This window comes from Aotus nancymaae, unplaced genomic scaffold (assembly GCF_030222135.1).
Source record: "Aotus nancymaae isolate 86718 unplaced genomic scaffold, 86718_ANA_hifiasm-v0.15.2.pri h1tg000076l, whole genome shotgun sequence".
In the NCBI taxonomy this organism is placed as follows: Eukaryota; Metazoa; Chordata; class Mammalia; order Primates; family Aotidae; genus Aotus; species Aotus nancymaae.
The window spans coordinates 6,212,881-6,227,135 of record NW_026988491.1 but is presented as its reverse complement, the minus strand read 5'-3'; the positions used below and the strand labels follow the sequence as shown (position 1 = coordinate 6,227,135).

Below are 14,255 nucleotides of genomic sequence, written 5' to 3'. Positions count from 1 at the left end.
GGCTCACACCTATAATCCCAACACTTTAGGAAACTGAAGCAGGAGAACAGCTTGAAGCCAAAATTTCAAGACCAGCCTGGCCAACATGGCAAGTCTCCGTTCCTACAAAAAAAAAAAAAAAAAAAAAAAAAATAGAAAGAAAAAAAAGCCAAGTGTGGTGGCATGTGAGTATAGTCCTAACTGCTTGAAAGGCTGAGGTAGGAGGGTTGCTTGAGCCCAGGAGTTTGAGGTAACAGTGAACTATGATTGTGCCACCGCACTCCAGCCTAAGCGACAGAATGAGATCTTGTCTCTGGAAAAAAATTTAAAAATAAAAAACAAAACAGGCATCTCTGACTCTTTCACAATCCATACCCAGTCCATATGTAATTACTATCAGCTATTTCAAAATCTTTCCACAGCCAACCACTTTCAACTCCTTCACTGTTACAACTCTGGTCCAAGAAGCCGTCACTTCTTGACTAGATTATTGCAATAACCTCTTAAATTATTTCTGTTTCTGGTCTTAACCTACTGCAGTCTATTCTCAACACAAGAGCCAGAATTATTCCATTAAAACCTAAGTCGGCCGAGCGCGGTGGCTCACACCTGTAATTCCAGCACTTTGGCAGGCCGAGGCGGGTGGATCACGAGGTCAAGAGATCGAGACCATCCTGGTCAACATGGTGAAACCCCGTCTCTACTATAAATACAAAAAATTAGCTGGGCATAGTTGCGCGTGCCTGTAATCCCAGCTACTCAAGAGGCTGAGGCAGGAGAATTGCCTGAACCCAAGAGGCGGAGGTTGTGATGAGCCGAGATCGCGCCATTGCACTCCAGCCTGGGTAACAAAAGCGAAACTCCGTCTCAAAAAAAAAAAACAAAACCTAAGTCAGCCAGGCACAGTAGCTCACACCTGTAATCCTAGCACTTTGGGAGGCTAAGGCAGGCAGATCACTTGAGGTCAGGAGCTCGAGACCAACCTAATTAACATGGTGAAATCCCATCTCTACTAGAAATACAAAAATTAGCTGGGTGTGGTGGCACACGCCTGTAATCCCAGCTACTGAGGACGATGAGGCAGGAGAATCACTTGAACCCAGGAGGCAGAGGTTGCAGTGAGCCAAGATTTGTATCCCTGCAGTCCAGCCTGGGCGACAGAGTGAGACTCCGTCTTTAAAAAAAAAAAAACCTGGCCGGGCGCGGTGGCTCAAGCCTGTAATCCCAGCACTTTGGGAGGCCGAGGCGGGTGGATCACGAGGTCAAGAGATCGAGACCATCCTGGTCAACATGGTGAAACCCCGTCTCTACTAATACAAAAAATTAGCTGGGCACGGTGGCGTGTGCCTGTAATCCCAGCTACTCAGGAGGCTGAGGCAGGAGAATTGCCTGAACCCAGGAGGCAGAGGTTGCGGTGAGCCGAGATCGCGCCATTGCACTCCAGCCTGGGTATCAAGAGCGAAACTCCTTCTCAAAAAAAAAAAAAAAAAAACCCTAAGTCAAATCATGTTTAGTTGTGGGACAGAATCCAACCAAGTTACCCATCTCCTGTAAAGTAAAAGCACATGTGTCCCTATGCTATGCTTTTATCTTTACTACTCTCTTACTTGCCCATTCTGCTGTTCCTCAAACATGGAAAGACATGCTCTGCCTCAGCACCTTTCCACTTGGATGTTCCTTCTGCATGAGGCAGATGTTCTTCAAGATACCCACTTGGTTCACACCTTCATGTCACTCAGTGAAGACTTCCCCGACCAACCTTAAAACTGCAACCCTCACACCAACACTCTATCTCCTTTCCCTACTTTATTTTTGTTCTCACATTTGTCATTGACTAATCCATTATATTTTACTCATTAATACTGTTTGCATTCTATCCAATTAGAATACAAAAGAGGGATTTTTGCTGTTCCCTCTTCCATTCCTGCCCAGAGCCTAAAATAATGCTTGGCCCATGATAGGCACTCTATAAATTGTGTTAAATGAATGAAAACAGAAGATATTGGCGGCCATCTACCTTATGCAAGCATAAAACTGGTCCACAATCCCATATTATCCCCAATAGATAACCGAAAAGAGGAAATAAGTGGCAAAGGTAAGTCTGAGACTGGCTCCTATCCTAGTCTTAAAGTCTTTCATGTCAGTCATTATAAAGTCATTTGTGTTATCTCAATTAGTACAGGGAAAAGCCAGGAAATCTTCCAATGTCAATGTCCATGCACATCACTCCCCACTCTAATTCCTGTAGCAGCCTGCCCATGTAGTCTTCCCCACTTACAGTGGCTGTGAGATTAATGCCTCCCTTGTCCTTCTTCTTAAAGCCAATGTTGGGGGGTTTGCTGTTCAAGCGAATGCCAAAGCCTTCCAGTTCATTTTCAATTATCTTCTTATGTCCCAAGGGTTTCAGGACATCCAAAACAATCAGGATCAAGTTACAGGTTCGGGCCACTGAAAAATAAGAAAAAAACATGCCCAAGACAGTTCAATAAAGCCTTAACTAACCCAAATACTCAAGTAGAGGTGTTTTTCCCCCTACATTTATGTGTCTGTCAAAGGATTTTCTGTAATACATACACACATGAAGGTTTTTTTTTTTTGAGATGGAGTCTCACTCTGTTGCCCAGGCTGGAGTACAGTGGTGCGATCTCAGCTCACTGCAACCTCCACCTCCCTGGTTCAAGCGACTCCCCTGCCTCAGCCTCCGAAGCTGGGATTACAGGTGAATGCCTCCAAGCCCAGCTAATTTTTTTGTATTTTTAGTAGAGATGGGTTTCACCATGTTGGCCAGATTGGTCTGGAACTCTTGACCTCAGGCAATTCCACCTCAGCCTCCCAAAGTGCTGGGTTTACAAGTATGAGCATTGTGCCCAGCCATAAAGTTCTTATAGCTATGAAAGATTCATACCGGAAGTCAATTTGCTTTGTACGCCATGAAATCAGTACCATATTTGCCCAAGAGTTGACACATTTTCTAGATATAAGAGCAGGAAAACAAGTTAGAATAAAGATACAAACCAGGAAATAAACTAAATCCTCAGATACAGGTTAGAAAGGTTTAAAATAGGGAACTGTGAAAGAATATTATCCGGTTAGCGTATTTTTTTTTTTTTTTTTTGGAGATGGAGTCTCACTCTGTCACCCAGGTTGAGTGCAGTGGCGTGATCTTGGCTTATTGCAACCTCTACCTCCTGGGTTCAAGCAATTCTCCTACCTCAGCCACCCAAGTAGCTGGGACTACAGGTGCATACCACCATGTCTGGCTAATTTTTTTGTATTTTAGTAGAGATGGGGTTTCACCATGTTATCCAGGCTGGTCTCAAACTCCTAAGATCAGGCAATCTGCCTTCCTCAGCCCCCTAAAGTGCTAGGATTTCAAATGTGAGGTACCTCACCTGGCCTTGGTTAGCATTTTTTTTTTGAGAGGAAGTCTCGCTCCATCGCCAGGCTGGACCTCATGATCTGCCCACCTCAGCCTCCCAAAGTGCTGGGATTACAGGCATTAGCCACTGTGCCCAATCCTTTGTACTTTTCAATCTTCCCCACTATACTATTCCCAGCCAACTACTGATCTGCTTTCTGTCACCATAGGTAGTTTGTTTGCACTTTTAGAATTTCATATAAATGGAATCATATAAAATGTATTATTTTGGCATGGGACAGTAGCTTATGCCTATAATCCAAGCAATTTGGGAGGTCAAGACAGGAGGATTGCTTGAGGCCAGGAATTTGAGACCAGCCTGGGCAACAAAGTAAGATCCAATCTGTATGGGGGGAAAAAAATGTAGTCTTTTGTGCCTGGATATCTTATTTTTATTGACTGACTGAGACAGTCTTGCTCTATTGCCCAGGCTGGAGTGTAGTGGCATGACATAGCTCATTGTAGCCTCTAACTCCTGGCCTCAAGCAATCCTCCTGCCTTGGCCAACCAAAGTGCAGGGATTACAGGCATGAGCCACTGTATCTGGCCTTTTTCTTTTTTAAAACAAATTTTTTTTCTTTTCTTTTAAGAAACGGGTGTCCCTCTTTGGCCCAGGCTGGAATACAGTAGTGTGACCATAGCTCACTGTAACCTCAAACTGCTGGGCTCAATGACCCTCCCAAAGTACCTGGATTACAGGAATATGCCACCATGCCCAGTTGTGCCTGGATCTTTTAACTTAGCATATTGTTGACATTCAACCATGTTGGGTATGCACCAGTAATTCATCTCTTTTTATAACTAAGCAGTACTATATTTTTGTTTATCCATTCACCGGTTGATGGACATTTGGGTTATTTTCAGTTTTGGGGTATAATATAGAAATCTGCTATAAACATTCACATACAAGTCTTTCTATGGGCATATATTTTCATTTCTCCTGGGTAAACACCAATGAAACTGTTGGGTCATAAGGTAGCTATAGTTTATTAAAAACTGCCAAATAGTTTTCCAGGTGTTTGTACTGTTTTACACTCCTATCAGCAGTGTATAGAATTCCAGCTGCTTCATATCCTCAACCAACACTTGGTATTGTCACTATTTGTAGCCATTCTAATGAATGTATAATGGCATCTCATTGTGGTTGCATCTCCTTGATGATTATCTTTTCATGGCTTACTGGTCATTCATATTATTTTCTGAGTTCACTCTTTTTTTTTGAGATACAGTTTCGCTCTTGTTACCCAGGCTGGAGTGCAATGGCGCAATCTTGGCTCCCTGCAACCTCGGCCTCCTGGGTTCAAGTGATTCGAACCTCCTGGTTCAAGTGAACCCTCCTGGGTTCAATCCCTCCTGCCTCAGCCTCCTAGGCAGCTGGGATTACAGGCGTGTGCCACCACGTCAGGCTAACTTTTTGTATTTTTAGTAGAAAGGGGATTTCTCTATGTTGGTCAGGCTGGTCTCAAACTCCCAACCTCAGGTTATCTGCCCACCTTGGCCTCCCAAAGTGCTGGAATTGCAGGTATGAGCCACTGCCGGTCCATCTTTTAGTTGTGCTGTCTTTATTATTGAACTATAAGAGTTTTTTTTGAGACATGCAGGCTGAAATGCAGTGGTGCCATCTCGGCTCACTGCAACCTCCACCTCCCAGGTTCAAGCAATTCTTGTGCCTCAGCCTCCCAAGTAGCTGGGATTTCAGGTGCATGCCACCACACCTGGCTAATTTTTTTTTTTTTTTTTTGATTTTTAGTAGAGACAGAGTTTCACCATACTGGCCAGGCTGGTCTTAAACTCCTGACCTCAAGTGATCCGCGCCTGCCTTGGCCTCCCAAAGTGGTGAAATTACAGGCATGAGCCACCATACCAGGCCAAGAGTTATTTATATTTTCCAAAAACAAGTCCTTGTCAGATATACATATTGCTAATATTTTCCTTCAGTCTGTCGCTTGCTTCTTCATTTTAATTGTGTCTTTCAGAGTAAGTTTTAAATTATGATAATATGTAATTTATCAACTGTTTATTTTGTGGTTCATTATTTTAGTGTCCCCACCAAAAAAATCTTTGTCTTGGCTGGGCATGGTGGCTCACGCCTGTAATCCCAGCACTTTGGGAGGCCGAGGCGGGTGGATGACGAGGTCAAGAGATCGAGACCATCCTGGCCAACATGGTGAAACCCCGTCGCTACTAAAAATATAAAAAATTAGCCAGGTGTGGCGGTACGTGCCTGTAATCCCAGCTACTAGGGAGGATGAGGCAGGAGAATTGCTTGAAACCAGAAAACGGAAGTTGCAGTGAGCCAGGATCACGCCACTGTACTCCAGCCTGGCGATAGAGACTCTGTCTCAAAAAAAAAAAAAAAAAGTCTTTGTCTAACCTAAGGTAGCAAAGATTCTTAATCTGGTTGGCATTTAATTTTAAACAATGGAACAATAGTTCATCAAAGATTGTGAGAATTTTTGTAGCTTTTTTTTTCCTTTTTTTTTAAATAGAGACAGCGTCTTGCTCTATTGCCCAGGTTAGAGTGCAGTGCAATCATAGCTCGCGATAGTCTCAAACTCCTGGGCTCAAGCAATCCTCCTGTCCACCTCACAATTTCTTTTTCTGATTAAAAATAAAAACAGAAACAAAAAAATACTCACTATAAAAATTCAAATATTAAAAAAAAAAATTGGAGTGACTATTTATCATCCAAGTTCATCCACAAGTCATCCAAGGAGACTTCTGAGAATGGAAAAAAGGGCACTATTAGCATTAACATGAAAAAACAGGCACACATCAGAATTTTAAAGTTCACAGAGTAAAAGATTTTTTTTCCAATAGCCCAAAGGAGAACTAAAACTAATCATGCTAGCGTTCTCTGTGTTATATTATTCACTTTCATGCTTAGAGGAAACTAAAGGCCAAGAAGTACAAACAACCTTTTAGGAAAAATCTATATCCAATTTAGAACTTTTAGGCCTTTAAAAAAAATTTTTTTTTTGAGACAAGGTTTCACCAGTTGCCCAGACTGGAATGCAACGGCATGATCTTGGCTCACTGCAACTTCCACCTTCCAGTCTCAAGCGATTCTCCTGCCTCAGCTTCCCGAGTAGCTGGGACTACAGGTACAGGCCACCATGCCCAGCTAACTTTTTATTTTTTGTAGAGACAGAGTTTCACCATGTTGCCCAGGTGTCTTGAACTCATGTGCTCAAGTGATCCACCTGCCTCAGCCTCCCAAAGTGCTGGGATTACGTGCATGAGCCACCATGCCCAGCAGGCCTTTTTTTTTAATTAGAGAAAGCCAATGTTGTAATTCAAAAATGCTGGCTAAACATTAGTCCTTCTCTGACCTATTCCTTGATAACAATATGAAAACAAACAGGATACTCCAGACAGACAATGCAGGAAAATACTAAAGTCAAAACAGAATGATGAAATAAAGTTGTAAATGGAAATGTGGCTCTTCTGGGCAACTGAATCTTTTCCTGAAGAGACCCAAGACATAAAAAAGAAAGGCTACCAGGATCCAGGCGCAGCCATACTAGCCTAAGGGAACACAACAGTAGAGCATTGGACTTAAAAGGAGGAAGCTTAATTAAAGTCTATACAGAATAAAAATCTCTCCTGCTGAGCAGTCTAGAAAAAAAAAAAAAAAAAGAATCTCTAGACACCTTCCCGTTCCCTTCTTCCAGCATAGAGGATTTAAGCAATTTTTTTTTTTTGTGGAGTTACTGACTAGCCACAGGGAAAAAATACTACTGTTACAGACATTCAGAGTTCTTCTTCCAAGAAAGCTGGCTCACTGCACATCAACCTATATTAAAATTCATTTGTCAAAAATTCTGCTTCCAGCTGGGCGGAAGAGCTCACACCTATAATCCCAGCACTTTGGGAGGCTGAGGCAGGAGATCACCTGAGGTCAGGAGTTCGAGACCAGCCTGGCTAACATGGTAAAACCCCGTCTCTACTAAAAATACAAAAATCAGCTGACTGTGGTAGTGGGCACCTGTAACCCCAGCTACTTGGGAGACTGAGGCACGAGAATCACTTGAACCAGGAGGCAGAGGTTGCAGTAAGCCAAGATCACGCCACTGCACTCCAGCTAGCCCGGGTGATAGACTGAGACTCCATCTCAAAACATAAAAAAAATTTCTGCTTCCATCAACTTTCTAGTTCCTTATTCTTTTTTTAAATTCTTTTTTTTTGAGACGGAGTCTTTCACCATCTCCCAGACTGGAGTGTAATGACACAATCTCGGCTCACTGCAACTGCCACCTCCCAGGTTCAAGCAATTCTCCTGCCTCAGCCTCCCGAGTAGCTAGGATTACAGGTGCCTGCCACCCGCACCCAGTTAATTTTTGTATTTTTTGGTAGAGACGGGGTTTCACCATGTTGGCCAGGCTGGTCTCGAACTCCTGACCTCAAGTGATCCACTCACCTCAGCCTCCCAAAGTGCTGGGATTACAGGCGTGAACCACTATGACTGGCCAATTCCCTCTTTTTAAGAGATAGGGTCTCACTTTGTCACTCAGGCTGGAGTGCAGTTGCATAATCCTAGCTCACCTCCTGGAGGTTACCTCCTGTAACCTCCACCTCCTGGGCTCAACTGATCCTCCTGCCTCAGCCTCCTTGAATAGCTGGGACTACACATGTGTGCCATGTCACCTACTTATTTTTTTAATTTTTATTTTTGTAGAGACAAGGTCTTGTAATGTTGCCCAGGTTGGTCTCGAACTCCTGGCCTCAAGTGATCCTCCTGCCTCAACCTCCCAAAGTGCTGGGATTACAGATATAAGCCATTGCACCTAACCCCTCATTCTTAAATAGGACAAAATACTAAGGATCACCAGACATTTGAGAAAAGCTTCCAGTATGAAAAAGGGAGACCAAAACAAAACATAAAAGAAAAAAAAAAATCAGAGAAAACAGAAATGATACAGGGAGGCAGAAGAAAATATTTTTTTAAAAAATCTACCACTGAGGCCGGGCATGGTGGTTCACACCTGTAAAAATCCCAGCACTTTGGGAGGCCGAGACGAGCAGATCGCTTGAGGTCAGGAGTTTTGAGACCAGCCTGGCTAACATGGTGAAACCCCATCTCTACTAAAAATAAAATTAAAAAAAAAAAATAGCTAGGCAGGGTGATGATGCATACCTGTATTCCCAGTGACTTGGGAGGCTAAGGCAGGAGAACTGCTTAAACCCAGGAGGCAGAGGTTGCAGTGAGCCAAGATTGTGCCACTGTACTCCAGCGAGACTCCATCTCAAAAAAAAAAAAAAAAAAAAAAAAAACTACCACTGATGATAGCCTCAGAACTTTTTTTTTTCTTAATTTTCCTGTTAGAAAGATTTTTTTTTTTTTTTTTTTGAGCAAGCTCTCACTCCATCATCCAGGCTAGAGTGGCACAATCACAGCTCACTATGACCTCTACCTTCTGGGCTCAAGCAATTCTCCTGCCCCAAGCCTCCTGAGTAGCTAGGACCACAGGCACATGACACCATGACCATCTAACTCAGAGGGGTTTCTTTATCCATTCAACAAATATTTATTGAGGATTCAACTGTGAACAAAACAGAAAACTTTCTCTTCACACAAACTTTACATTCCTATAACAGGACAATAATAAATAAATTTATAAATGAATATGGGCCAAGTGGACATAAGGGCCATGAAAAAAAATAAATAACACTGGGTAAAGAAACTGACCAGCAGGGCCTGCTGGCTCACGACTGTAATCCCAACACTTTGGGAGGCCAAGGTGGGAATATCACCTGAGGTCAAGAGTTCAACACCAACCTGACAAACATAGAGAAACCTCGTCTCTACTAAAAATACAAAAATTGGCCGAGCTTGATGGTATATGCCTGTAATCCCAACTACTCGGGAGGCTGAGGCAGGAGGATCACTTGAACCTGGGAGGCGGAGGTTGAGGTGAGCTGAGATCACGCCATTGCACTCCAGCCTGGGTAACAAGAGCAAGGCTCCATCTCCAAAAAAAAAAAAGGGAGAAAGCGACCAAGGTAACTAGAAATTATTTTATTATTATTATTATTTTTTGAGATAGAGTCTCACTCTATGTCACTTGGCCTCCCAAAGCTCTTGGATTACAGGCATGAGCCATAGCAACTGGCCAAGATAAGGACTTCTTTTTTTTTTTTTTTTTTTTTTTTTTTTTTGAGACGAAGTTTCGCTCTTGATACCCAGGCTGGAGCGCAATGGCGCGATCTCGGCTCACCGCAATCTCCGCCTCCTGGGTTCAGGCAATTCTCCTGCCTCAGCCTCCTGAGTAGCTGGGATTACAGGCACGCGCCACCGTGCCCAGCTAATTTTTTTTTTTTGTATTAGTAGAGACGGGGTTTCACCATGTTGACCAGGATGGTCTCGATCTCTTGACCTCGTGATCCACCCGCCTCGGCCTCCCAAAGTGCTGGGATTACAGGCTTGAGCCACCGCGCCCGGCCAAGATAAGGACTTCTTAAATAAAACTTCAAAAGCACAAACCATAAGAAAAAATAAAGAGTAGGCCAGATGCTCACACCTGTAATCCCAGCACTTTGAGAAACTGACGTAGGCAGACCACTTCAGGTCAGGAGTTCGAGACCAGCCTGGCCAACAGGGCGAAACCCCGTTTCTACTGAAAATACAAAAAATTAGCCAGGCATGGTGGTGCACACCTGTGGTCCCAGCTACAAATAAAGAGTAAACTAGATTCTACCAAAATTAAGGATTTTTATTCAACAAATATCGCCTTGGACAAAATTAATTGGAGAAGATACTTGTACTGTCCAAAGCTGACAAGGAATTAATATCGGGAGCAGTGTTATCCAATAGAAGTTTCTGTAATAATGAAAATATTCTGCATCTGTATTGTCCAATACAGTAGCTACTAGTCACGTGTAGCTAATAAGCATACAAAATGTGGCTTATGTAACCGAGGAACTAAATTTTACATTTTATTCCACTGTAATTTAATTTTAGTCACATGTAGCTAGTAGGTATCATATTAGACATAGAACTTAAGAGAAATTCTTGAAAAATAATGAGAAAGATAACAATCCCTGCCTGGGCGACATATCAAGATTCTACCTCTAAAACAGTAAAAATCAATTAGCCTTCCATGGTGGCATATTCCTGTAGTCCCAGCTACTCAAGCTGAGGAGAGAGGATCTCTGGAGCCCGGGGTTTTCAAGATCACCCTGAGCAACATAGGGAGACTGTCTCTACAGAAAGCAAAAAATTAGCCAGGCAAGATGGTACATGCCTGTAGTCCTAGCTACTCAGAAGGCTAAGGAGTAAGGATCACCTGATCCCAGGAGATTGAGGCTGCTGTGAGCTGTGATCGTGACACTGTACTCCAGCCTGGGCAAGAAAGCAAGACCTTGTCTCTAAAAAAAAACAAAAGAAAATGTGCCAGGAACTGAGGAGTATGATTAACTAAACCTTTTGGTAGAGTTTCCTCCTTAGCATAGTAGCCAGCATGTCAGTCACATAACTCAATGTTTTTCAGTTAAGGATAAAAAAGAAAGGGAAAAAAAGTGGCTGGCCTCTAGATATATTTCAAAGGTAAAACCAACTGGATATAATAATGAAGTGGATGTGGGGGATGAAAGGAAAATAAAGATTTGACCTAAAAGATATGAAGGATAAATTTGCCTTTACTGATATAGAAAAGACTAAGGGAAGAGCAAGTTGAGGATGGGAGATGAAGAATTTCTGTTTTTTAATTTTTAAATTTACTTTCATTTTTTAATAGAGATGAGGTATCACTATGTTGCCCAGGCTGGTCTCAAACTCCTGAGCTCAAGTGTTCCTCCCACCTTGGCTGAAACAAGAATTTAATCTTACATGCTAAGTCTGAGACATCTAATTAGACATCCAAGTAAAGGTATGTTGGCAGCTGGTCTGTAATTCATCAGAGGGCAAAATACTGCCACACATTTCACAATCATCAGAATATAGATCCAGACATTTAAAGCCAAAGAACTAGATGAAATAACCCTCATTTGGCATAGACAGAGCAGAGACAGAGAAGAAAAGAATCTCTAAGAATAGGCATTGGGGCAATCCACATTTAGAGATCCTGACAATGGGACAAATCAAGCAAAGGAGACCAGTAAGAGGCACTGGTGTCAGAGACCAAGCAAAGCAAATACTTCAAGGAGGGAAAGATCTAGTATGTTACTCTCGTTAGAAAGATGTGGACAATAAATTGGCCCTTAGGTTTGACAACGGGGAAGTCATATGTGTCCTTCTAAGAACAGATAAGAGTCAGGAGGGCGCAATGGCTCACTCCTGTAATCTCAGCACTTTGGGAGGCCAAGGTGGGTGGATCATCTGAAGCCAGGAGTTTGAGACCAGCCTAGCCAACATGGTGAAACCCGGTCTCTACTAAAAATACAAAAATTTGCTGGGTGTGGTGGCAGGTGCCTGTAATCTCAGCTACTCAGGAGCCTGAGGCAGGAAAATCACTTGAACCCAGGAGGCAGAGTTTGCAGTGTGCTGAGATCCAGCCATTGCACTCCAGCCTGGGCAAGAGTGGCACTTCATCTCAAAAAAAAAAAAAAAAAAACAGAATAGAAAAGAGTCTAAGAGAAAATAATGCATCCATTAAACAAGAACAAGATGCTAATAAAGGAAAAATCAAAAGACAGAAACAAAGTCTTAGAAATTAAAAATAATACTGCAGCAGAAATACACTCAATAGCAGGACTAAAAGACAATGCCGAGAAAATCACATACAGAAAAAATTAAGAGACGAAAGACAATTTAAAACATAAAAGGAGGATGACTTGAGCCCAGGAGTTCAAGATCAGCCTAAGCAACAGAGCAAGACCCCTACAAAAAATTTTAACAATTAGCCCAGCATGGTGTTGTGTGTCTGTAGTCCTAGCTACTCAGGAAGCTGACACGGGAAGATTGCCTGAGTCCAGGTTACAGTGAGCTACATACAGTCAGGCTGCTACACTCCAGCCTGGGTGACAAAGTGAGACCCTGTCTTTATAAAAAAAGAAAATTACGAAAATTATAAACCCAGAAGTCCAGCATTCTATTAGCAAACCTTCCATAAATAAGAAAATAGAAGAAATTACCAAAGAAAACAGGAAAATTTCCCATAAATGAAAGATATGAGTTGTCATGCTAAAAGAATCCACCACACCAGGAAAGGGAAAGATAATTTTAAAAAAAGCAGCCTGGGCAACATGGCAAAACCTTGTCTCTACCAAAAACAAAAAAAAATTAGACAAGTATGGTGGCACGCACCTGTAGTCCCAGCTACTCGGGAGGCTGAGGTGGATCACCTGAGCCCAGCAGTCGAGGCTGCAGTGAGCCAAGATCCCACCACCACATTCCAGTCTGGGTGATGGGAGTGAGACCCTGTTTCAAAAAGAGAAAAAAAAAAAAAAAGAGGGGTACACAAAATATCCAGCAAAATGAATTAAAGAAAAGAGAGAAAAAGAAAAAGCCCAAACCAAGAAATAGCTTGCTGAAGTAAGTAGCTTTTAAGATCTTCCAGTATAGGAAAAAAGTTGTTTGTCAAAAGCCAAATAATGTTCTAACTACTTGACTCAACAGCAATAGATGTTAGAAGATAGTGTTTTTCAAATTTCTGAGGGAAAATGAATTCTAATTTATAATTCTATAAACAGCCAAATTAATGACTCCAGTACAAGGGTAAAATAAAAATAACCTTCAAATGTGAAAAGACAGTACTCTAGGAGTCCGAGGCAGGTAGATCACTTGAGCTCAGGAGTTTGGGCAACACGATGGAACCCCGTCTCTACCAAAAAAATACAAAAAAAAATTAGACAGTGGTGCACATCTGTAGTCTCTGCTAACTAGGAGACTGAGGTGGTAGGATCGCTTGAACCCAGGAGACAGAGGCTGCAGTGAGCCAAGATTGTGCTACTGCACTCCAGTCTGGGTAACAGAGTGACACTCTGTCCTCCTTCCCCCCAAAAAAAAGCCACGAAAAGACAGAAAAATTTACCTTTATCATTCATCTTCTCTGGGGAAGTTATTAGAGAATGTATGCCAGCAAAACATCCCAAAAAAGTACACACTGCCTCTAGGAAATGGAAGATCCCACACAAGAAAAGAGCAGAAAATCTCAGGATGACAGCCCATGTAAAATGTCTACAGCTGCATTGTCCAATACAGACTCCATCCACTAGCTCCTTAATTGTACTAGGCACATTTCAAGAGCTCTATACCCATACATGCCTAGGAACTACAATGTTGGACAGCACAGATTCAGAACACTGCCACGGCTGCAGTGGAGGTCCCTTCAAGTTTCACCTCTAATGAGAAGTCAGGTGAAACTATGCCCTTCACTGTGGTATAATCTTCAAGCCTAGTAGTTCCTGAATAAAGGAACAGTACCAGAGAAGGGGATGACATCCGAGGATAGTGGTACTCGACCACTCACCTGCAATGACTTGACGACCTCTACCTTTCCCATCCTTGGCACCTTCAATGATACCTGGGAGATCCAGGAGCTGCAAGATTAAGGATGAAGGAAGAGGATGAAAGAAAAAACTAGTTATAAATTTGAAAATATGGAACAGAATAATTTATTTTTCAAGTACCTATAATTTATCAGACCCAAATCCAATCTCCCTTAAAAGTGAGTGTGTAAATATTACTTAGACAAGTATCTACTAAATGTCATCTAAAGGCTTTTTCTTTTTTTCTTTTTTTTTTTTTGAGACGGAGTTTCGCTCTTGTTACCCAGGCTGGAGTGCAATGGCGCGATCTCGGCTCACCGCAACCTCCGCCTCCTGGGTTCAGGCAATTCTCCTGCCTCAGCCTCCTGAGTAGCTGGGATTACAGGCACGCGCCACCATGCCCAGCTAATTTTCTGTATTTTTAGTAGAG

At 42.5% G+C, this 14,255-nt stretch overlaps 1 protein-coding gene across 1 annotated transcript in view; it reads right to left on the bottom strand.

The window, feature by feature from the left end:
* DRG1 (developmentally regulated GTP binding protein 1) overlaps positions 1 to 14,255 on the bottom strand; it is a 37,050-nt gene that overhangs the window by 11,067 nt on the left and 11,728 nt on the right. The window contains exons 4-5 of the mRNA XM_064367918.1: positions 13,807 to 13,876; positions 2,258 to 2,427 (exon numbers count right to left, since the gene is read on the bottom strand). Coding sequence (XP_064223988.1) covers positions 2,258 to 2,427; positions 13,807 to 13,876 — 240 coding nt within the window. The remainder of the gene's footprint in view (positions 1 to 2,257; positions 2,428 to 13,806; positions 13,877 to 14,255) is intronic.